General features: G+C 39.5%; 1 protein-coding gene across 7 annotated transcripts in view; it reads right to left on the bottom strand.

Annotated features, from left to right (window-relative positions):
• Positions 1-12,500: 12,500 nt before the first annotated feature.
• Positions 12,501-24,638, bottom strand: part of nfic (nuclear factor I/C) — a 118,660-nt gene continuing 106,522 nt past the window's right edge. For all 7 annotated transcript variants that reach the window (XM_052457619.1, XM_052457646.1, XM_052457654.1 and 4 more), the window contains one exon: positions 12,501-22,753. In XM_052457619.1, the coding sequence (XP_052313579.1) occupies positions 22,733-22,753 (21 nt within the window). In that variant the 3' untranslated portion in view covers positions 12,501-22,732. The remainder of the gene's footprint in view (positions 22,754-24,638) is intronic.

Below are 24,638 nucleotides of genomic sequence, written 5' to 3'. Positions count from 1 at the left end.
AGCCTGTAGAGAGACAACCAAACAAACCATCCAGGGAGGGGACAGGCTCAGACACCAGTTTCCACGCCCGCATTGGGTTTCTTACTTCTCCTGCACATTCATTTCTTTCAACTCTATGATTGCCATATCCTATGTTTGTGCAATTAAACAAATGAAGAAAATATAGATATTGTCCTCAACTTTGCCTGTCTACTGTGCAAACAAGATCATTCTGAACATGGTCTGTTTTATTGTTGGCTAAATTGTTTGATGTGCAGTCACAGTGTTGGCTGTATTATACTGTAATGACTAATGTTGATGGTAACAATAGTGATTTTGTCTCATTGAGTAACCAATGCTTTTACAGTGTCACTGTAACAGAAACTAGTGATTTTACTTATACTACCACTAGATGGAACTGGATTCTCTTTTTCCATTTAGAACTCACTAGACCTACAGTACTACACAAATTGTTAAGGGGAGAGTGGAGTAAGTTGAGCCATAAGGGTAAGTTGAGCCACCCTTGTTTCTAGGAAACCATACACAATTAATAATTTGACCAAACATTTAGGAAGAGGTCATCATGTCACGGAGTCTGTGAAGGAAGAAACTACATGGAAAAAGTGGTAAGAAAATGTACTAAGTACCCAGTACATTATCCAACAAAACAGATTTTTACCAAGTCAAATTAATTTATTGCGTTAGAGGTTTCATGATGTATCTAAACCAAAGCAGATCATTTTAAGATTGTTCTATATCAGTTGGGATCTCTATAAGCTTAACTGTGAGATCCTAAACCTAGCATGAAAGTGCATCCTTGGAGCTGTGTGGGCTAATATAGTCAAAATGTTTGCCATGAGGTAAGTTGAGCCAATGGTTGAGCAAATGGCAAGTTGAGTAAATTCCCAGGCCTAATGCAAGGCATTATCACTGAGGTGACAACAGGCCTAATGCAAGGCATTATCACTGAGGTAACAACAGGCCTAATGCAAGGCATTATCACTGAGGTAACAACAGACCTAATGCAAGGCCTTATCACTGAGGTAACAACAGGCCTAATGCAAGGCATTATCACTGAGGTAACAACAGACCTAATGCAAGGCATTATCACTGAGGTAACAACAGACCTAATGCAAGGCCTTATCACTGAGGTAACAACAGGCCTAATGCAAGGCATTATCACTGAGGTAACAACAGACCTAATGCAAGGCATTATCACTGAGGTAACAACAGACCTAATGCAAGGCCTTATCACTGAGGTAACAACAGGCCTAATGCAAGGCATTATCACTGAGGTAACAACAGACCTAATGCAAGGCATTATCACTGAGGTAACAACAGACCTAATGCAAGGCCTTATCACTGAGGTAACAACAGACCTAATGCAAGGCATTATCACTGAGGTAACAACAGACCTAATGCAAGGCCTTATCACTGAGGTAACAACAGGCCTAATGCAAGGCATTATCACTGAGGTAACAACAGACCTAATGCAAGGCATTATCACTGAGGTAACAACAGGCCTAATGCAAGGCCTTATCACTGAGGTAACAACAGGCCTAATGCAAGGCCTTATCACTGAGGTAACAACAGGCCTAATGCAAGGCCTTATCACTGAGGTAACAACAGGCCTAATGCAAGGCCTTATCACTGAGGTAACAACAGGCCTAATGCAAGGCATTATCACTGAGGTAACAACAGGCCTTTGTGTTGAAGTGATTTGTGTTGAATTGTGTTTGGGAAATAATGATAGAGATGGTTTTAAAAAGGTAGTGGAAATATTTCATTCAGTACATTAATTTGTAGGCGGCTTAATTTGCCTGGGGTAAGTTGTACCAAGAGACCTCTTTTTTTGGACAAGCTGTTTTCAAAATTGTAATGTTTACATGAATTCTGATCATTTTCAGGGATACATGACATCCTGAAATATATGTAGATATCTTTGTTAGAAATAATACAATATTTCCTTTGACAGTCATGCTGAATGTAAAAAATGGCTCACTCTCCCCTAGTCAATTTTAAATTGAGAATAAAAAAAAAGTGTAAATTGTGAAGCTATAGCTGAAATGTATCTAAATACATGTATTACGATCAATGTTATTGATTGGTCATTTGCAAGTATATATTTGTTGTCAGTTGTTGCAATTACATCCCAAAATAGAGAATAGGTAGTGTATATTCAACTGGCAAACCTTAGATTGGTAATACAATGCATTTACATCAAAAATGCTTGCCATAACCCTAACCAAGGCATAACCCTAACCCCTAATTTGGCATGACCTTAATATTAATCTTCGCATTACCCTGACCTCAATGAGGGAAATACCCATCTTTACCTCATTGCTTAGGCAGTACCACAGTACGAGATGGCAATATTGATATCCATGAATGCAAATCACTGGAGGATTTGAAATGAGGTCAATTTAGCCATCCTCTCAAATTGCTGAAGAGAGGATATAAAGTGTAGCTTGCTTTGTAACTTAAAGTGGAACAATCATAGCTACAGTAGGCTGATATGCAAATAAGCTGTTTGCCACACAGGCCTGCAATCCTCTTTGAACTGGACTGTGATTACAGCCAGTAGCAACAGCGCGACTTTACAACATTCGAAAGCATTCGCCAAAAGCCACCTGAATAGATTTCTGCAAATAACATGGGAGTTCTCTTACATTTGAGAACTTCACAGTACTATTGTTCAAACCATGAAACGGTAGGCTCTCTCCCTTAGTTGCCTATGCACAAATCAAGAACAAGATCACCAACTAATGCCAGCTAGAGCTCATCCTTTTGCAGTTTGCCTGCCAATGCAGCCTGTCCCAACCCACGTTTTGACATCTGAATGGGAACTTGCCTGCCCGCCCATTTGATCGACAACTAAGTTCAGCATAGCTATAAGTGACTAGCATAGCGATTCACATTTCTTGCTAGCTAACGTTAACCAAATGACACCTGCATATCTCTCGCTGTAGGCAACGAACAACCATATGAAGGGAAATGTCCGTCACTCACCAACTCCTCCAATGACATGACATCCTGCCAACACCTAGCAAGCTAACGTTAGGCTCCGTGTTTTTAGCTTGCTGTATATAGAATGTTCACATATTAAAACAAAATAGATAAATAATATTTGTCCAGCCTTTGCTGCTATGCTTGTAGATGCGCATAATATGCTGCGACCCTAATACAACAGTATTGAATAAATCAAAATAACAAAAAGGTAGCTATAGGTTGTTGTAACATTTTAAGTTTAAACATGTTTAAAAAAAAGAGCTGTTCGCCATCGATCACCGGTGCAGTTGAATGCAGCATTGCTGTATGGCGCGATCAAAATGTATTGTAGTTGAGGTGTCAACCTAGGCTACTGCTCAAATGTAGTTGAAGTTGAATCCACCGAAGCAAGTGCATCAGGCTGTAATTTCATAAAGTAGATGACTCAATTGTTGACTAATACTTGCTTGTGTGTCCTATTCGGCCTGCGGGCCTTGTGTGACACATGTGCGCTAGCCTATTAGCCAAGTTATGACTGACTTCTTCTGATCATTTCCCTTGGTAGTTTGATTGTACTGACATTCCCAGGCTAGTTACAGTCGTCCGTTAGTGTTCAAAATATTGAGTCATTGAAACTGAGTGGGTGGAGGCAGCAAACTATTGTATAGGTAGGTGTGATTTATAACCTGATAGCAATCTATTTTGGACTACCAACGCATTTATTGGTGAATTATGTTAATCATACATTGAACTGCGTCCATCAATTCTGCCAACAATGCCTTACTGTACGTCATGGAATTTTTTGTCAAATATAACCTATTTTTAAAACCTTTTATAGGGGTTGGAGCATAAACTGGGAATTTGATATTTTTGCTGATATTATGATTTTCTGTTTGTTTCATAACTGCAAAGTAGTTAAAAACCCTGCCAGTTCCACTTTAAAGAGTATTCAGCATATTCAGGCTTTCTGTTCTGGAGTTCAGGGTCTCCCTTTTTGTCCAAAGGGCCACCACAGTGCAGAGGGTATGTATATTGGATCACTGGCACTCTTCTCCCTGGATCCTGAGTATTGTAGGAAGTGACTTGTTTAAATGAGATCTTACATTGGGTGGGCTTGCGTCCAAGTGTGAATCATCAAGAAGCCAGAGTGCCAGAATGGAATGATTAACGGGGCGTTGCATTATATTACAGCTCTGAAATCTACAAGTATATGTATAAATGCAGTGCCCTACAGTATGAGGTCGAATAATCATTTTGAATGGCAGCCCTGACAGCTTAAATGGTTCCAGCACAGCGATGATATATGCTATTTTTTAGCGATATTTCTCATTTTATATTCATCATCAGGTTTCCAACCATCCAAATACCAGAGAATGCTCAGATCTTTGGCATAATAAAACTGATTCACTTGATATCGACGTAAATCAGTGACTCAGTCATGTTGTAAGACAAAAAGTCATTTGAAAGTAGGTGTTTGCGCTGGAGACCAATCCATTGTCTATTTCTCTATTTAAATTGAGCCGGCTGATTTTTAGAGAGGCACATAATCAATGCCTACTCTCTGATTACCCATCCATGGGGTTAACTGCATGTGGTGTGAGTACAGTTTGATGATGTTTTCACCTTCAAATATAAGCAACTTTAGGCAACAAATCCGTTTTATAATTGCAGGATAATCATCATAACAAGACCATCTGCACTCTACAGTGAACCACCTGACCAAAAGTTACTTTAAAACTTGATTGCATGTTAAGATTACAATGTTACAGTCGTTACACTCTCTCACCATTAGGTGTGACTCAATCCCCCTGCTCCAAATATGTAATGACAACAGTCTGTAAAGGTAAGCTTAAAAGTTAGACAATGAGACGTTATTCATAATGCATCTAGATAAAAGACTATAAGACCAAATTTAAAGTAAAGAATGAGCAAAATGGCTCAGAACACAATTTTTTGAGAAAAGCATGGAAAACCTTGAAATTGTTATTCCTGTTTTACTTCAGTATTACATTGATCCCTCTGTGGAGGAAAAAGAGTGACATAAATCCTGACTTTGCCTCCTTCTCCAGACAGCTTGCAGCACTCCAGTGGCCAGAGAGAAGACAGGAAACAGCCTGAAATAGAAGCGCTCACAAATAGACCCTTTTAGAGCCACATATGAGCCAGGAGTCCGTGTCAAACTTTAACTGGGCACGTGGTGGGCTGGTCCTCAACCACAGTGCATGAGGATACAGCAGGGGAAAGCTGTGCAATCCAGAACTTGTGGCAATCTAGAAATTGTCAGCGAAGCAGAGGGGTTACACGTCTGCCCTTATTGAGACCACTACTTCCAACGGACAGAAACAGGGCCAAACCAAACCATTTCAAAAAATGGTCCAAGAGGATCCACTTTGAGCTGAAAATGTCTTCTGCCTAAGACTTTAGTGCTGCTTTTTATGAATCAAGCAAGCTAACATGATCTTTGCTAAATGTTTTCCAGCCTTGACTGGTTTGAGTTCTGAACATTGGCTAGGCCTCCTTGGGACATTAAACAGAGTGGCAGCTTGACAGGTTTCTGCGGGTGGAGCTTTTCAAAGTTAGTTGAATTTCCAATGTGTTATCACTATGCGTTCAACCATCTAAAAGCACAACAATGGAAAAACAATGTTTGATTTTTGGTGTAGTTGTCACCCAAATGTCTGTCACTGTGCTTTCAAACATTAAGAAGCACAGCAAAGTTGAAATGGGAATCCAATGTCAGATATATTGTTTATTTATACAACAGATGGTGTTATCACTGTGCTTTATCTAATAGCAGAACCAAATGACCTGGATTGCAGTTGAAATGACATTAAAAGTACATGGTGCAAGTGATCAATGCCGTTTGAGATTCTATGTAGCAGATTATTACAGGAATTGTGAATATCTTCACAGACCTGCGATGACCTATACATGCTATCTTGAACATGCATCCTTTATATGATTACATAAGAAGATATTTATAGTTACAGTAACCTCAAAATGTGGCCATGGGATGTGTTACTCATTTTAAGGTTAAATGTTACATTAGTTTGTAAAATAGGCTCAATTTATTTAGTGCTATTTAGTGTATTACAAAAGTAATATTGAATTGTGTTTGCTTGACAAGCAACCAAATATAGACATTTAAAGGAGATGTATCTACTGCTTGGATAGTTCCATGTGAGCCACTGGCTTAATCTCATTCTTTAACTTTTATTTTTGGTTGAGTTGGAGACGTAAATCCAACATATAATTTGTGAATTTGTCGACAAGTTAATTGGCTAGTTATTGTATTTCAGAAGTGATATTGAATTGTGTTTGGTTGTCAACGCAACTAAATCTCAACATTTGAAGGAGATGTATCTTCTTCTTAGATAGTTCCAGATGGAGACATGAATCAAACATATCAATTATAAAGTTGTCAACAAACTGGAATTAAAACCAGACTAAGTCAGTGGCACAGATGGAACGATCCAAGCAGAAGATCAAAGTCTGGCATTCTCTGGATTTATTGTACTTTCAAGACAACTGGGACCTCTGAAAAAAACAAGGTTGAATCATGATGACGTTAGTGATCTTCAGGTCGTAGCTTTAGAAAGAGACCCAAGTTCACGACTTACTATTCCGAGTTGGATGACCGTTCAAAACCTTTTTTCCCACTTGGAGCTCGTTTTTTACCGAGTTCCCAGTTGTTTTGAACTCACTGAAGTCAGACTTCCCAGCTTTGAGTTCATTTGTTTTGAGTGAGGCAGAAATCATGCTGGATTGACAGCATGGCCAATGTTGAATGTTTATCATTTTAAGATTGGAAAAGAGACCCTTAAACCCAGACTTGGGACCACACACCCACTCCACTGAAGAGCAGGCTAGGGATAGCTTTGCAATGCTTGCAGTTAGCCACTAATTCCTTCCAAACCACTCACTGTTGAATTTGCGACTTCCAACTTGTGTAATGTTTATGTCCAATGGCCGATGAGCACCGATACATTTTATCTATAATTTCTCTTCATTATTTATTTTCATATGACAAGGATTAAAAAGGATTTTCCAGTAGATTGTCAACTTGATTTATGTTGATGACTGCTAGCTAAGATCTTGAAATCGGTCCAATCAAAGCTATTGTAGATATAATGGGATTTGATGTCATTTTATCTGTGGCCAATGACCTTGAGCCTTCTTGGATGGACACTTCTAATGTAACTCTATGGCAGCACCCAAGGGCCTTGAATTTTTTAGCTCTTCCCTTAGATTTGGCGGTGACGTAGTGTCCCCATGAGTGACAGAACACTGAGATAATCACAGGGCAACTGGAGAACATTACCATCCCCTACTCTCCGTATTTTCCACTGGCTGCCCCACCACCACAGAAAGCACTGAGCTAGGCTGAAACACCTGCATTTTGGAGCAGCCTTACTCAAGAATGCAGAAAAGAGACCATGTTTGTATGCAGCTTTATTAACTCAACAATTATTTTTTACATTGTTTGTAAACTGATATGTGACACGTATTTAAGAAAAACAACATTTTTTAGGGGGGGGGGGGGGGCTCAAAACCCAACCTGCAGATCACAGATCACTGCACCTGTACATAGCTCATCTGTAAATTGCCCATCCAATCTACCTCATCCCCATACTGTATTTATTTATTTATCTTGCTCCTTTGCACCCCAGTATCTCTACTTGCACTTTCATCTTCTGCACATTCTACCATTCCAGTGTTGAATTGTTATATTGTAATTACTTCGCCACCATGGCCTATTTATTGCCTTACCTCTCTTATCCTACCTCATTGCACATGCTGTATATAGATTTTTGCACTGTATTATTGATTGTATGTTTGTTTATTCCATGTGTAACTCTGTGTTGTTGTATGTGTCGAACTGCTTTGCTTTATCTTGGCCAGGTCGCAGTTGCAAATGAGAACTTGTTCTCAACTACCTGGTTAAATAAAAGTGAAAAAAAATAACAAATAATAATAATTCTGTGGTTGAAATTTCACCCTCAAAACAACAGTTTACATTGATTACTTTTTTAAATCCAATTTATTTTACACATAGATTCCACAATACATGGACAAATTATGTTGAAGCAACGTTGAGTCAGCCAGTTTGTACCCAGTGGGTATCTACATATGGGTGAATTTCAACATATTAAAAACTCTGCTTTGACCTCTGAAACAATGAAATAATGACTATCATGAAGCATTTTACAATCCTGAAAAGCTCAATCTAGAGCTATACACTGAACTAGCAGATGTGTATACACTGACATGCAACTGCATGCATGCTATCAACCTTCTAGAAACCTCTGGTACTTTTATAGGTCTCCTAACAATGCTGTCAGAGTCATGTGCATCACAAAGGACTCTGGGACAAGGGGACAAACTTCAAATGAGTCCTCACAACCTTTTGCATGCTCTGCCAGAGTCTTGTTAACAAGCAAGGGTCACTTTTTTAATGCATGCTATCCCTCCAGCAGCCTCCATATAATTTAGTGACCTAATTGCTATCACATAGCAGAGAGGAGAGTCTCAGGGGAACACTGGCCTTTGTTTGGACATCTGGAAGCAGTTGACGCAGTGTTGGTACAAGGCGTTCACATCACATACTGTAAAATGACTTATTAAATTTATAAGCATAGACAAGCAGATTAGAGCAAGGGGGAAGAAAATGACCTTTTCATTATAGTTGACAGTCACACAAAACACAATCCACCGTAATGAATAGAGCCACTGAATAACCTGGTCCAGCTCCAAGGACTTTCTTGAATGGGGTTTTCTGAACAATATAATATATATTCTGTACATTATGTACATTGAAAGTAGGAAGTTTCTACTCCCTTTGCACGGTCACATTTTGTTGCCTGTTTTTCAAGCATATTTAGTGTAAATCAGATCTGTGATTAGGGCTATCAATACCATTCTCCAGTTACTCCAACCAGTGACTATCAAGACGGGACCTATCTTTGGTTGATCTGGCTGTTGCTCCTACACAATTTCCTTTTGCAGTGCATAAAATACCCCTTTTTTGAAGTTGACGTGAAATTGGACATTTTTATAACGTGTGGAAATTTCATGTTTTATACTGCATCGCTCAACTGCGGCATCAACTTCATATTTCCTGGCAGTAGTTGGTGCTTTTGTGGGCTTTGTTTAATCTGAAGCCAGAAGAGCAACACACTCTTCATCCCCTCATATTTAGAATCAGAGGAGAAGTTTTGTCATCCTATCCTGAGAAGGAGACATATAAGCTTTTAGTCTCTTTGTGTATTAAAGAGACTCATACTGTAGATGGCCTCACTTGTTGCAGCAAGCAGTCACTTGACAAAAGTAAAAACTTGGAATGGAATATATTCCAATCCACTATATATTCTCTCTATATATATATTCCAATCCAAATATAAACCTCTGTAGTTTTCATTTTGGAAACCTTCCTGAAGCATCTGCCCCAAGCAGAGTCATCAAATTCTCCAATCACATTGACACCAGGAGATGCTATTTCACTCCAAGGCCATATTTCTATGATTACTAGGATCAGCAGCAGAGAAGCAGCGAGTTCACCCAGAGGGATTTTGCTGTAAAATCTACAGTATAGTGATAATTGAAGTCATAACAGTTAAGAAGCCAAGAACAATTGCAGGAGAGAAGCACCAGGCTGCTGGGTAATTACTTGGTGATCAGGCCGGTGTGACATTTTTTCCCCTCTATCTTTCAGATGGGATGTTAGACGGGTGTCCTGACTCTCTGTGGTCACTACCATGGCACTTATCGCAAGAGTAGAGGTGTTAACCCCGGTGTCCTGGCTAAATTCCCCATCTGGCCCTCATACCATCATGGCCACAGAATCATCCCCAGCTTCCAATTGGCTCATTCATCCTCCCTCCTCTCCCCTGTAACTATTCCCCAGGTCGTTGCTGTAAATGAGAATGGGTTTTCAGTCAATTTACCTGGTAGAATTAAAAAAACTAAAGATGGTCTTAGTAGCAGGCCCTACGTAGCAGAAGGGTCATTAAAATGTTACTTTGTAAGTAATTGTTTTTATGAATCAGTCTTCAACTCTCTCATCTATATGCAGAGCGGGGCCTTTGCAAAAACAACTGACTTGGTCTCTGAGGTATTTGTTTTCTTTGGATCTGTGGACGGTGTAATTTCAGTATGAAACAGCTACAGCTCATGGCTCTGTCTTTATGGGAGTCGCCCCATTAGTCATTAATTCAATGGCTTTGTTTCATAACCCTGCTCACACTTGGCGCCACTTCTGTTCTCCTCCGGTTCTCTTTTATTTTATTGTCTCCCGCATTGATATCTGGAGCAGAGGAAAGATTGCTCGAGCCATTACTCACTATGTTTCCATAAGGACATTGTACTTATATTTATTAAAGCCCCTGTCCTAAATTGCACTCTACATTCTTAAATATCTTTTAAGTAATCGGACTCAGGGTAAGTTCAAATGACTTAGTGGCGTACAAACATCCCCCTGGGCACACAATGGTTGAATCAACGTTGTTTCCATGTAGTTTCAATGAAATGACATTGAAACAACGTGGAACAGTCGTTAAGTTGACGTCTGTGCCCAGTGGGATCCCCTTATGTTTATTTCATTTTGGTCTTTCTGTGGTGTGTATGCAACGTATGTGATACCCCTTCAACTAAAGCGTTTCTGCACTCACTCACCCTTTCACAAATGTGTTGCTGGTATTTTTTATTGTGAATCATTAAAATCTAATAAAACTTGACTTCCTTTCCAAAACTGAAATTGTGTTTTTCCAAGCTTGGTTCCAACAAACTTATATTGAGGGTAATGGCTTGAGGAATGATTAGAGTCAGGTGCGTTAAATCCTGCAGCCAAGTCTAACTGAAAACATACTTTAAACCGCAAGTGTTCAGCTTTCCTTTTTATTCTTCTAGAATTAGAGTTCATTGTCTGCTCTGCTGGCCTCCTGAGGTAAGTGCTGTAGAAGTTGCGAGTGATTTACATGCTATTGTTAGTGTATTTTTTCCAAGGACAGAGATGGACCAATGCTTTGTACTCTTTAATTTGTGTAGGTAAAACAACACAAAACGATGGAGCACTGCTAATCTGTCTATTATACAGCAATGGTGTGAGGTTTCACTTCGCCCCCATCACCAAACTAAGCATAACTAAACAGTATGCCTGCTAACATCTTCACATGGAGCCATTTCAAAGCAGCCAGTGTACAATTCCAGCCAAGGTAAAACCATCAAACTGCCACAACGTTGAGATTCATAAAAAGTCTAGTAGCTGTGATAAGTGACCATACTGATGTAGAATCTTAATTTGAGCCAGTTTGCTACAGCAGGAAAATAATCCCACAGTAACAGGAAATGTGAATTATTTTGTGGATTATAATTAATGGAGATGTTTTGTAGGGGTTGATACATTTTTTCATTAGGGCAAATCAAGTGTGACATTCTAAAGTGAAAATGTAAAACTTTAGAAGCCTTTTAAAATCTTTGATACACTACAGGTTTTCATCTCCTGCAGTGCAGGAACATTTTCAGCAACAAAGGAGTGATTAAATGAAGATCCTACATCTAAACATTACACGAGATTGCACACTTTAAAATGCACTATGACATCAATCTCTGGGAAATTGCAAGGCAAATAAAGGTAACTGACTAATAAGTCATTGATTACAAGTAGAAATCAGATTGAAACTATTTTGGATAAATGAACAGTTGATGACTGAGAAAAACACTGAAAGGTCAGCTAATAAACTTTTCACTCAAATGCAAAAGTAAAATGTTCCCCTGGTTTTGCCTACAGACTGTGTATACAGTATGTGCATTTGGCAGTTACCATTTAATGCATCATTACGTTTCCAAATGAGACATTTACCGTCCAAGAAATGACAGTATTTCCTCTCTGTGTCCAAGACGTTCCAGGAGGTGTGTGGTTATGAGAGGCCCAGGCCAGAGGTGCTATAATTAGCCCATCTTTAGGTCTGGGTAGTGTCTGCTCTGTCAGCCAACCGGCCCTGGCCTCATCTGGGCTTCCCAACCTCAAGGCCAGAGATCACAGACACATCACTGACTCCCTGGAGTTTACTGGCTTCTATTTGAACTCTGTTCACAGTATCTTCACTTCCATACAGCCAGACACCCCCACAGGTCTTCTTCCACTCCCGACCTCCAGCCTGGGAAAGCCTTCCAAAGTGCATTCCTTCCAAGGCAAATGCTTTTGTTGGTTCAAGGACAAGTTTTTATAGCAGAGAATAGATATTGAGGAAGAGCAGACCGTTTCAATTGAGGAATCAAAATGAATGAGATTTCACATTCAACAGACATCCATGAGTTGAGGAAAACTGCGGCTTCAAATGAGTCACTTATTAGTTATTCATCATTGTCAAAATGAATAACATTGCAATTACCCTCAATGATGATATATTGTCAAGATCACTAGAATTAAACAAACAGATATCAAATCAGAATGTTCAAAGAATTACAAGGCAGACATTACCGTACATGTAATTGATATGAACAATGAAAATATAAAGATGACAAGGACATATCACTGAGTTGTAGCATAGCTTGTTTATTATTTTTTATACTTTTTTTGCATAGGGAAACATACTCACTTCCAGTAATGTATTTGCTAACAGCGATGGCTAAATACAATGTTATAATGAAATATTGTCAAAGCTGTAAATTTCTCCCACACCAGTTCAAAAACACATGGTAACTTTAATTTTCCTGTATGAGAGTCATTTCAAATAATTAGCAGAAAACTTTTATTACCGACTTTTGCTGATACTTTTGTACTAAAAGTTTCAAAAAGGACAATAAAATCACAAGCAGTTGAAAGTGATCCGTGTGCTATGAAGCCGTTTCCTGTTCTATTCTACCGGATGTGTCAGAACTAAATGTCCACATGCTCTTTCCTGGTGTGCAGTGTGTATGTCTGTGCAGCAAGCAAGCGATTAATGAATAACTACTATGGTAATATTTGTAAAGAATAATGAGGAAAAACAAAAAACCTTAAAATGTAACACTGCATTAGAATGTTCTCTGAGAATCATCTTTATCTCTTCCCTCCTCCACCCAACCAACTTCATCACACTGAGAAAACAGCACGTTTAAAGATGGCATCAACATACATGTCCAGAACAAGATGAAAGTAATAGAATTGCCAAGAAAGGTTTGGCGCGCCAAGCAGTTGAAGATCATGTGAGGAATTGTATTTTTTTGTAAAAAGAGCCCTCATTAAAATGTGGCCTTGTTCTCTCCTCTATTGTGTGGGTGGGGCTTCCCGGTCCTGACGTCAGTGAATCTGTGATATGGATTATCAATAACATTAACAGATCTTCATAACTGCACTTGTTTTGTATGGCTTTTCACCTCCATAGCCAAAGGCCATTGGCTAGTGGGTGCCCTTCACCTTGGTAGTACTGTAGGACCTCATTGTGACAGTTTGTGTGGAAAGCTATGAGCAGAAGCCAATGTGAGAGTGGGGCTCAGGCACCAAACAGAGTCCCACACAAAGTCAGAATGACCCCCAGCAGCTTTAGAGTACAAAGACTATGTACATCAGAGCTTGAGAAGGGCAATGGCCACAAATAAATGAAATTAGCAGTAAAATGACAGGCACTGCTTGTTTAAATCATTTTTGGTATTCAGTATTCACATCTATGTAAGTTAGCTTTTTTACCTGCTGGTTTGTTGAAAGTAAAATACAGAGACCAAACTTAAAAACAGTTACCTTCATCCACTGGGTGAACATAAGCACATTTCATCACAAAAACTATGTTGTGACACATCTGAGTTGTGGCCTGGTCTCCATTATTCTGTGCTCCATGTCTCTTCACACAGTAACAAGAGGATTATGGAGACGGTTTACTACTCATCTCCTCATTTGCGATTTTTGAGTTTGCTTTAAGAAAACTCCACTAAATGATCATTAAGGGGAATAGGAAAAACTAAATACAATAAAAGTAAAATCCTTGCATTGATCTAACTGAACTGGGCTTCCCATCTACTGATCCCCCAAAACTCTCACAAACATACAAGTCTTGTCATTCTACACTTTGGACTGGTGTACTGCTAGGTATTTTTGTCTCTCTGAAGAAATCATCTTGACACTTAAACAGGACTTGTGACCATTTTAATCAAGTCCCGATTCTAATTGTAGGTAAATAAATATCTGCATGAGTCTGGACAGTGACTGTTGAGTTACTACGAACTTATGAATGAATATCAATAGGTATCAAATTCCCAGGTCTTTACCCTGTCAGGGTACACCAGCCCTTAATTGCATAGGGAGAATTCAGAGTTCCTGCCTAAAATAGTTGCACAGACTATAAACAACATATTTCTAATCTATATACTGTACCAATTGCATAAAGATAAACTAGATCCGTTGAAAAACCGTGAAGGAAAATCATAGGCCAATATAGTAAATCAACTTTTTTCATATTCTAATCTTCAACGTTGTGTTGCCACCATGTGTAAAGACTTCTCTTTTCATAAACTCATACTGGATCAATACCCGTTGCAGTGCGGCTGCAGCTCCCACACACACCTTCCACACCCTCACATCATATCAGTAGCAAGTCCCTGGGTGGAGCAGAGCAGTGCGTCCTTGAGTAAAACTAGAGTAACATTCACAACAACGCAGCGCTGCGCTGCTGAAGAAAGGCACTCGGAGCAGTGTGGGGCCTCACACCTGCACTACCAGAGGAATGTGCTTCATCTGCACACATGCCTTTCCTGACCAAACACTCAGACAAAAACACACACAAACACACTGTGACCACACTTTGTATGGACTGCAACAAAACTAGTGCGACTGTCAGCCCTGCTGTTGTTTGTCTAGGACTGATTCAAATGTCTTTACAAGCCCAAATCCCACAAACCAATTCAACATCTTCAATGGATGTCTAAAAATGTACCACCCGGGTGGATGTTCAAGTGATGTACTCAGTGGGTTCTCTAACGATAAACAATAAAAGTGATGTACTCAGTGGGTTCTCTAACGATAAACAATAAAAGTGATGTACTCAGTGGGTTCTCTAACGATAAACAATAAAAGTGATGTACTCAGTGGGTTCTCTAACGATAAACAATAAAAGTGATGTACTCAGTGGGTTCTCTAACGATAAACAATAAAAGTGATGTACTCAGTGGGTTCTCTAACGATAAACAATAAAAGTGATGTACTCAGTGGGTTCTCTAACGATAAACAATAAAAGTGATGTACTCAGTGGGTTCTCTAACGATAAACAATAAAAGTGATGTACTCAGTGGGTTCTCTAACGATAAACAATAAAAGTGATGTACTCAGTGGGTTCTCTAACGATAAACAATAAAAGTGATGTACTCAGTGGGTTCTCTAACGATAAACAATAAAAGTGATGTACTCAGTGGGTTCTCTAACGATAAACAATAAAAGTGATGTACTCAGTGGGTTCTCTAACGATAAACAATAAAAGTGATGTACTCAGTGGGTTCTCTAACGATAAACAATAAAGGGGGAGAAATACGGTGAATAATATCCGTAGCTTGTTACAAGCAGCTGTTTCCTCAATTTATCTTGCTCTGTCTCTCTCACACACACAGGATTCCTACATCTCAAAGGTTAAGCTTGAGAAATATTTCCAGAGAAGCACATCTTGAGAAGTTTCCTTAAAACATCAATACCAGGTTATTTAGTGCAACCTTCCAAATAGAAGGAAAGTGTTTGAGATCTTGAAGCTTGCACAGCAACAGTGAAAATAAAAAGAAGTGCAGAACTGTTAGATGACTTGTGGAAAAAATGAAAAATAAATGGCAATGGAATTTGCATATCCCCTTGAGGCTTATTGAAGCTTCTGGATCTGTTTAAAATGACAACAAGTGATGCTGAAATGACTGGAGTCCAAGTTTCAGGGTTAGTAAAACCAAATACAGGTACCTTGTTTAAAAAGGCATGCAGCATTGGTGGTGAGCTCATACCAACCATAGCAGAACCCTAAGAAGGAATTCTTATATTTTGTGGCTTGGCCACAAGCTTATAGCAACTAAATCTAAACACAAACATAAACATGTACTTTCTTATACAAAAAAAGGAAAAAAATGGTATGTACATTTTGCCTATTTCATTCTCATTGATATACTGTAAGCATTTATACACAGGATAATGTGTCCAAAATGTAACAATCCTACAATAATCACAATGATAATAATCACTACAAAAATATTAGTAAGGGTTTTGAAATATAATAAGATAATGTTTTACATGCATCAGTATCGAATGCATATTAATGTCTTTCAGAGTAAGTTCAACCATCACCTGTGGCCACTTTAAAAAGTGTTGGGGGGGGGGGGGAACACCTGCTCTGAAAACAAAAGTCTACGTCGCTGTCATAATAATATAATGTATAGCCGAGTTTAGTTACAAAAAGCAAATGAAAAAAGCAGACGGTGTGCTGAAGGACCACTGTGCTGGCTAGACTACCGTGGTGTGCTGAAGGACCACTGTGCTGGCTAGACTACCGTGGCGTCAGACCCATGTCCCTATGTGTCCCAGTCAGACCCAGGCTGGAGGGTAAACTGGACTGGAGAGGTGAGTGTGGAGCAGTGCAAATCTTCACAGAACATGTCATGAGACTCCAGCGTCTGCTGCTACTGTACAGTTAGAACCAGAGGGGAACTTTACATGGGATTCTTTCTCTATTTCCATTAATTGTGTGTGTTTAAAACATCCAAATGTAGTTTTTTGAAAAGCCTAATAAGTCGACATACAATAAGCTTGAGCATTCGCCAGCGCTACCAAACATGAGCACTTTGGCGCCCTCAGTACTACAGCAGTAATTGGACTCCATGCTGAAATCTAGGAGGCGAATGTGATGACTTGATTATGGGCCTTGTGCTCCAACTAGCCCACTGACTGTACTGGGTGTATGGTTAACACGTCAGTTGGCCTTGTCCTCCTTCCATACATGACAGAGCCCAGGGACATAGCCCACACCGTGGGAGTTCTTTGATCAGGAGCAGACGCTTGCCTCACCACATGTCCTGTTTAACAAATATAAATTAGCTTGCTGAATGACGGCAGCATTTTGTTGAGCTTGAGGATCGTATGGATTTGATGGAATGCCTTTGCTACAGCACGCCACTTCAACCTGGGACTGTGGACCGGGACACATAAACCGTCATTGCCAAGATCTTAAGAAGGGCATGCAAACCAGCGTTTCCCAACTCCAGTCCTCGAGTACTCCCAACAGTACACATTTTTGTTGCAGTCCCTGACTAACCTGATTCAACTCATTGAGGGCTTGATGATTAGTTGATAAGTTGAATCAGGGGTGCTTGTCCGGGGATGCAACAAATAGATGTATTGTTGGAGGTGCTGGAGTTAGGAAACACTGATGTAAACAAGACCTCTTTTTCTGCCATTTAACTTGAATTCTCAATAGCTACCAGCATTGCAATATCCATTGCAGAAACAATACTGTACACTGCATAACAAACTTTCACATGGCCTTTTCTGACCCTGCTGAAAAAAATACACAATATCCTCTCTTATTCAATATACTCCCATTACACTACGCAGTAAGAAATGATCAATTATAATCTACCCTCTAATAAAAAAAACTAATGTCTTGGCATCTTTCAGTAATTTGAAGAGCTATTAACAGATTTTCTGTTGTTTTCACTGTCTATACCATGATTCTGACGAGGTCAGTCTATAATTCTGAAGGGCTAATATTCAAAACAACATAAGGTGGATTTGTAGATTCCACACAATGGACCTAAATGTGGAGAACCTAAAAATGTAACTACACACTAAAGATGAAAATAATAATCTACACATGGTACATAAAGCTTAACATTCTATTGTAGCCAGTGTTATGAAACCTTCAATTGTTTTTTTTTGTGTTGTTTTTTTTACATTTTATTTTCATTTTGACAGATTTTTGATCATTTAATTTCAATAACATCCAGGTATTGTGCATATTCCCAGTGAAATAATTTGACCCCTTAACCCGATGGAAAATGCAGTGCGATGCAAAAACTCTAAATCACAAGGTATAAAATTGAGGAGGGGAATTTATCACGTCATTATTGCATCTCACTGCACTAGTTTATTGTGTCACACATTTCTACTCTTCTCCGACAATTCCATCTAGTAGTGCTAAAATACCCCATCCTTTTCTCTCTCTCTCTCTCTCTCTCTCTCTCTCTCTCTTTCTCTCTCTTTCTCTCTCTCTCTCTCTCTCTCTCTCTCTCTCTCTTTCAGTCGTCTGAAGTGAAACCCACATCTAGTGTTTTTGAACACTCCTTTCCCCAATACATCTGAACACTCTCTCTCTCTTTGCTATCGGCCCATTTATGTATGTGCAATCTGAGAACCAGATCTAGCCACACACTCACACGATCTCAATCCCTTTCTCTCTCATACACCCATGAAACACACAAAGAAAAACAAAGATGTGAAGCACTGTGTCCTGCTCATCACTGACACAACATAATAAGACAGTTAGCATTCCATGTAAAGAATTTGTCTCGGAAGCTTCAGCTTTATCCTTAAACAATTCCAAATGAGTAATTTCCCTTGTTTTAGCATATGGATAGATTCATTTTTTTTATTTTTATAGATGTTCTTGTTTGAAGAACTATTAAAGTGCTTGGATTTGCCTATCTGCATATAGGAGACTCGCAGGTTGTAATGTAACAAAATAGTGGGACAAAATGTACCCCATATTCAGTTCTGGTCATTTGGTGCCAAAAATTGTCTACAGAGGCAGAAGTTGCCATGGTGCTGGGGGAAATGTAAGCCCATCTCAGTGCTTTTACAGCTCTGTTCCGTGCTAGGAGCCTGATCACCTACAACACATCCCTCACAGCTCTCTACCCTGACCTCCATCTTGAATTGGAGCACTTGGACATTTTCTCTAATTCTTGCAGCACATTCTTTATCATTGAAGAAGAGCTTTAAAAAGGGGGCAAAATACAACTTAAGCAATCGCTGAGCAGAGGAAACAAGAATTGCATATTTCACATATTACACCAAGCTGGAAGACATAATGAAAGGGAAAGCAACAAGAGTCAATAAAAATGAAGAAATTAACACGATTAAATTGTAGCAAGGTTTCCATGTGATGGAATGACAAATACTAATGTATAATAACCACAGAAAGGGAAAATGGTGAAAATACCCCATCTCGATAAACGCAAACTGTCACTACTTTAATCTACTACTGTATTCATCTCAACTGGATAATGACAAGCAATCAAACATGCAGCAATGTTTTTTTGTCATTTTTGCAGCGTTACCGGTTACACCAAAAAGAGAAATGAATTTACATAATTTGTATCATGTATTATTGTTCTTAACTAAAGGCAAGGCACATAATGTGTTATATAAAATATCGTGCAAAATAGAAGTTAAAAATAGGGAATAAAAATCCAAACAATTAGGTAAAAAGGTAAGAACCCATCAGTATTATTTGCTCTCTGTTCCAAAGATTAGAGGGAAGAGCTATGGGGGGCAGGGGGGTCAGCTTCAGAAGGGTAGTAAGAGTTTCTGCCATGCACCCATGTCAGCATTATGGTGGTCGATAGAGCTGGTATCTCATGATTTTCTTTTGAAAGCACCATGCATGAATATATATCAGTATCATTTCATATGAGCACCTTTTAAAACAAGTCATTGTAGGTATTCTGTTTTTAAATAACAGATGTGAATTGAAAAACTCACCGCAAATTTGATGTTTTCCATTGCAAAGCCGTATTTAAAGGTTAGCTTTTCGTAACCATCGTGTATGGATATTATTCCCTAGATCTGTCTTAATGAGCAATATCTGCATCTGTGTTCTCTCTCTCTCTCTCTACTGAACAAAAATATAAATGCAACATGCAACAATTTCAAATATTTTACTGAGTTGCAGTTCATATGAGGAAATCAGTCAATTGAAATCAATTCATTAGGCCCTAATCTATGGATTTCTCATGATTGGGAATACAGATATGCATCTGTTGCTCACAGATTCCTTAAATAAATGGGCCTCAGAAACTTGTCACAGTATTTCTGTGCATTCAAATTGCCATTGTTAAAATGCAATTGTGTTCGTTGTCCGTAGCTTATGCCTGTCTATACCATAACCCCACCGCCACCATGCGGCACTCAATTCACAACGTTGACATCAGCAAACCACTTGCCCACATGATGCAATAAACGTGGTCTGCGGTCAAGGCTGGTTGGACGTACTGCCAAATCCTCAAAAAACAATGTTGGAGGCGGATTATGGTAGAGAAATTAACATTCAATTCTCTGGCAACAGCTGTGGTGGACATTCCTGCAGTCAGCATGCCAATTGCACACTCCCTCAGCTTCAGACATCTGTGGCATTGTGTTGTGTGATAAAACTGCAAATTTTAGAGTGGCCTTTTATTGTCCCCAGCACAAGTTGCACCTGTGTAATGATCATGCTGTTTAATCAGCTTCTTGATATGCCACACCTGTCAGGTGGATGGATTATCTTGGCAAAGGAGAAATGTGGAATGTAAACATTCCTGCACAACATTTGAGAGAAATAAGCTTTTTGTGCATATGGTACATTTCTGGGACCTTTTATTTCAGCTCATAAACATGGGACCAACACTTTACATGTTGCGTTTACATTTGTGTTCAGTGTGTGTGTGTGTATATAGCTTTGATATGTTGGTTTAATTATGTCATTGCTGATAGCAGAGTTTTATACTTTTCTTAGCTTGTCCCCAGCAGACAACCAATGAGAAACCTGTGCTCAGAAAAACACATGGAAGGTGCATTTGGCTGGAGACAGGTGAGGGCTGTGAGCTCTCCATAACTTCTCCCCCTCTGTGCATCACACCTCTCTCTCACACCACATCTGTTGCCTGTCTAGAGCTCATTGATGTTTGCAGTACTTCAAACAAACCAAAACAATAATACAAAGAAATGTAGAAAGAACTCTTGCTATGTCTTAGGCACTTTTCATGGCTGTATATATGGTTTGGGCTTGGGGAGTCTTAAGTCCTGATGTTTTCAATTTATAAATATGTATCTGCATCCATCCCAACACATGCTGCAACAAAGTCTGTTGTCACAAACATTGCATTAGCAAATGAGACAAGGACAAAACCTGTAAAGAAAGTTCTGACCAAATAGACTGGTGATGGACACTGCTGGTCAGTCAGTTGCCCGTCATCAATGAGCCAGAATCATGCCATGTGCACACATGGATACATGCAGTGCCGTTGGCCTAGCAACCATTAGGTCTGGGGTCAGTGGTGGCACTATCAATGGTTACCTTTACAGACACGCTTCTAATGATCAAATCATTCACATTCTTCTCGACTCATCCAAAGTATGTGATCTGCTTTAAAAAAAGATTCATAAATTGCTTTTAGTTTTTTCGATTATATAAAGACGGCATGAGTAAGATAATAAAAGTGTGACTTAGATACACAGAATGTAGAAAGAGATCCAAAAAGGGTGTGATTTACCTATAAACCTGTCAGGATTCCCTGTACCTCAACACACACAAGGAAACGTCCTCTCGATGAGTATAGAATATCTGAAACACAACAGGGCTGGATTGTTCTGATCCGAATCGATAGCTCAAGAAAGCCAACACTCATAACTCTTGTACCCTGCTACCAAAGCAACACAACATAGTAGTTTCTACAACATAATCCTAAAACACACCTCTGACTTGCAACATGTCATATGATTAGGCCAAGGGATAGCTGCTAATAAGGAAACATTTACATTATAGTAGTGCAATGCCTGTAATGTCCAATGCAATTTAAACTAAATACAGAAAAAAAGAAAGATTCTCCCCTCTACACCCAATACTGTCTCAATAGTGACATTACTATTTTTGTACTCCCTTTGTCACTATGCAGAATAAACCCCTGTTATCTACATTAATACAAACTTTATGCAATATTAACTCAAGAGTGGGGCAAGGATAGGAAGAGGAGGTTTCACTATGCTTGAATCGTATGCAAACACAAACAAATGTCTAAACAAACAGACAACAGTTGACAGGCCCAAGAGGTCGTATCAGTTATTGTGAAAACTAACACACCTGTTACAGTACCTGTCTTTTTACGATGCTCTCTACTGCTCTAAAGACAGATCCTTGTGATTGTGTATGCATATCACTGTGCCTCATGAAGACACGTTTAAACACGACAAAGGGGCTGTGTTAAATGAAATCTTAAAAATACCCCACTCTTTAAACAAAGTAACTGACACAGATACAGGATTGTCAATCAAACTGGATGAAAAGTAGGCTCTTCATGGGTAAAGGGAGGTTATTGACCATGTGTGACCACCTCCCCTAACTACTTTCAAAGAGTTGTTCATTTACCGTCTCCGAAGAAGTGTGGAAAAGTATAATGACTCTGGATCCGGATTCTTCTCTTTCTTGTTGATTGAGAAATGAAAGGATACTTATTTTGCATATATGAGGAAGCAGCACCTGTAGCAGAGGGGGTGTTAAAGAGGAGGGGTACTATCCTGGAGACAGGGTCATGTCTCTGCCCCACCGTTCATTTTGGCTGCACAAACCTTTTCTCTTTCTTGCCTTGGCGTTGCTCTCTCTGCCTCTGTCTTGCATTCCAAAAAGGTGTGTTGAAGCATCTTTTATGTTGATATACATAAATATATATGCACACATATATTTATATATATATACACTTTCCCTCTTGCATCGCATTTGCAATTTTCTTAATTCCACAAAAAGTGTTGAATCTCAAATCCATGTGTCCCTGCCCCTTTCAATGATCCTTGTGTTGTTTAGTTCCCCAGGTACCAGGACTGAAAGAAAGAAAGAAAAATAAGTCACTTTACACATGAATTGCAGAAGTGGTTATATGATAGTCAAAGAAAAATTATATTCTCTCCATTTCCATATTTGACTACAATGCTGATAAACAGCAGATTTTTATGTCTACATCGAGTGCACATGCACCACACCCACCATCCACCACTTATGCTGCTGCCATACTGTTTACTAATATTATTATCATCTCTCCTGCTACCAGTCACTTTGTCCTCATCCCTGACTACATGTACATATCTAGCTCAATACTCCAGTATCCCTGACTACATGTACATATCTAGCTCAATACTCCAGTATCCCTGACTACATGTACATATCTAGCTCAATACTCCAGTATCCCTGACTACATGTACATATCTAGCTCAATACTCCAGTATCCCTGACTACATGTACATATGTCCCTCAATACTCCAGTATCCCTGACTACATGTACATATCTAGCTCAATACTCCAGTATCCCTGACTACATGTACATATGTCCCTCAAAACTCCAGTATCCCTGACTACATGTATATATCTAGCTCAATACTCCAGTATCCCTGACTACATGTACATATCTAGCTCAATACAATAAATACAATAAAAGTATGTTCTGCTTTAACATTTGCCATTAAGAGGTTTCGTAGTACATGTCCGTGTGTTGCATTTGACCTGTATAATTGCACAGTCTGTGTCCGCATGTCAGTGTTGTTCTGGGCCTACGGTACAGTAATATAATAATATATAATATATATATAGTCTGAGATGTGAAGAGCAGTGATTGGGGATAATGCATGACCAGGGGAAACACTGTGGCCAACTCCAGACACAGTGCTTTACTTTCACAGTGTTCTACAATCAGTGTCTTCTCCACTAATGGGCCCCAAAACACTTAACTCCGGTCAGGACGACCAACCAAATAGAGCAATTCAAAATAATACGGAGTAAAAGAGCAGCTACGGCGAGAGATCTCAGCAGGATCCTACCCAAACCTTTAAAAAAAACATCATGAGACGTTGGCTTTCTCCTGCAGACCACTGAAGTCTTTTAAAAACTTGACAGGGCTGAATAAAGAAATCCCACACAGACCTCGGCCCCAACCTCAACATTTTCCACGAGGTTTATGTCATTTTAACAGCCCTTAAACAGACGTCTTTAACTACACCCAATTGTATTGATTTAATAAAGTTAAAAAAGGAAACATCTAGCCTATTCCTTGTTACTTCTCAGAGTAAAATACCATGTGGTCCATGACCCCAGCCTCTAACTCCTGCCTACCCACCAGGCGCACGCATGCACACGCATGCACACGCATGCACACACACACACACACACACACACACACACACACACACACACACACACACACACACACACACACACACACACACACACACACACACACACACACACACACACACACACACACACACTAGTATGCTTATACCATCAATGTAGTGGCGCTTCATCATTCACAGATGCACAAATTTGTACTTACTTAGCACTGTATGCAGGGGGAATGGGGAGTGAGCTATGGACAGACTCTTGGAAAAACGTTGAAATGGGGTTTGGAAACAAACTGCTGAGCAGGGTCAGGAGAAACCAAGCAAAAGCCACATTAAAGAGGCAGTATTGTAATTCAGAGGGGTTGCCTGGCTCATTGGAAAGGCCACAATGGAGGTTGCCAGTCAAAGCAGGGGGCGATGAGGGTCTGTGCCAGGGGTGAACTCAGGAGGGCCCCTTGCTTGTTGAGTCTATGGGGTAGAGCCTACTGTAATGACTGGGGCTGGTGTCTTCACCGTGGGCAAAGGCTAAATGCACATACTGTAGGCTACAGGCGCCATACCTTTAGCCATTGAAAGAAAACTTACTGCAGCCTCT

This window comes from Oncorhynchus keta, chromosome 1, assembly GCF_023373465.1.
Source record: "Oncorhynchus keta strain PuntledgeMale-10-30-2019 chromosome 1, Oket_V2, whole genome shotgun sequence".
Lineage (NCBI taxonomy): Eukaryota > Metazoa > Chordata > Actinopteri > Salmoniformes > Salmonidae > Oncorhynchus > Oncorhynchus keta.
This window is presented reverse-complemented; position numbering and strand designations above follow the sequence as displayed.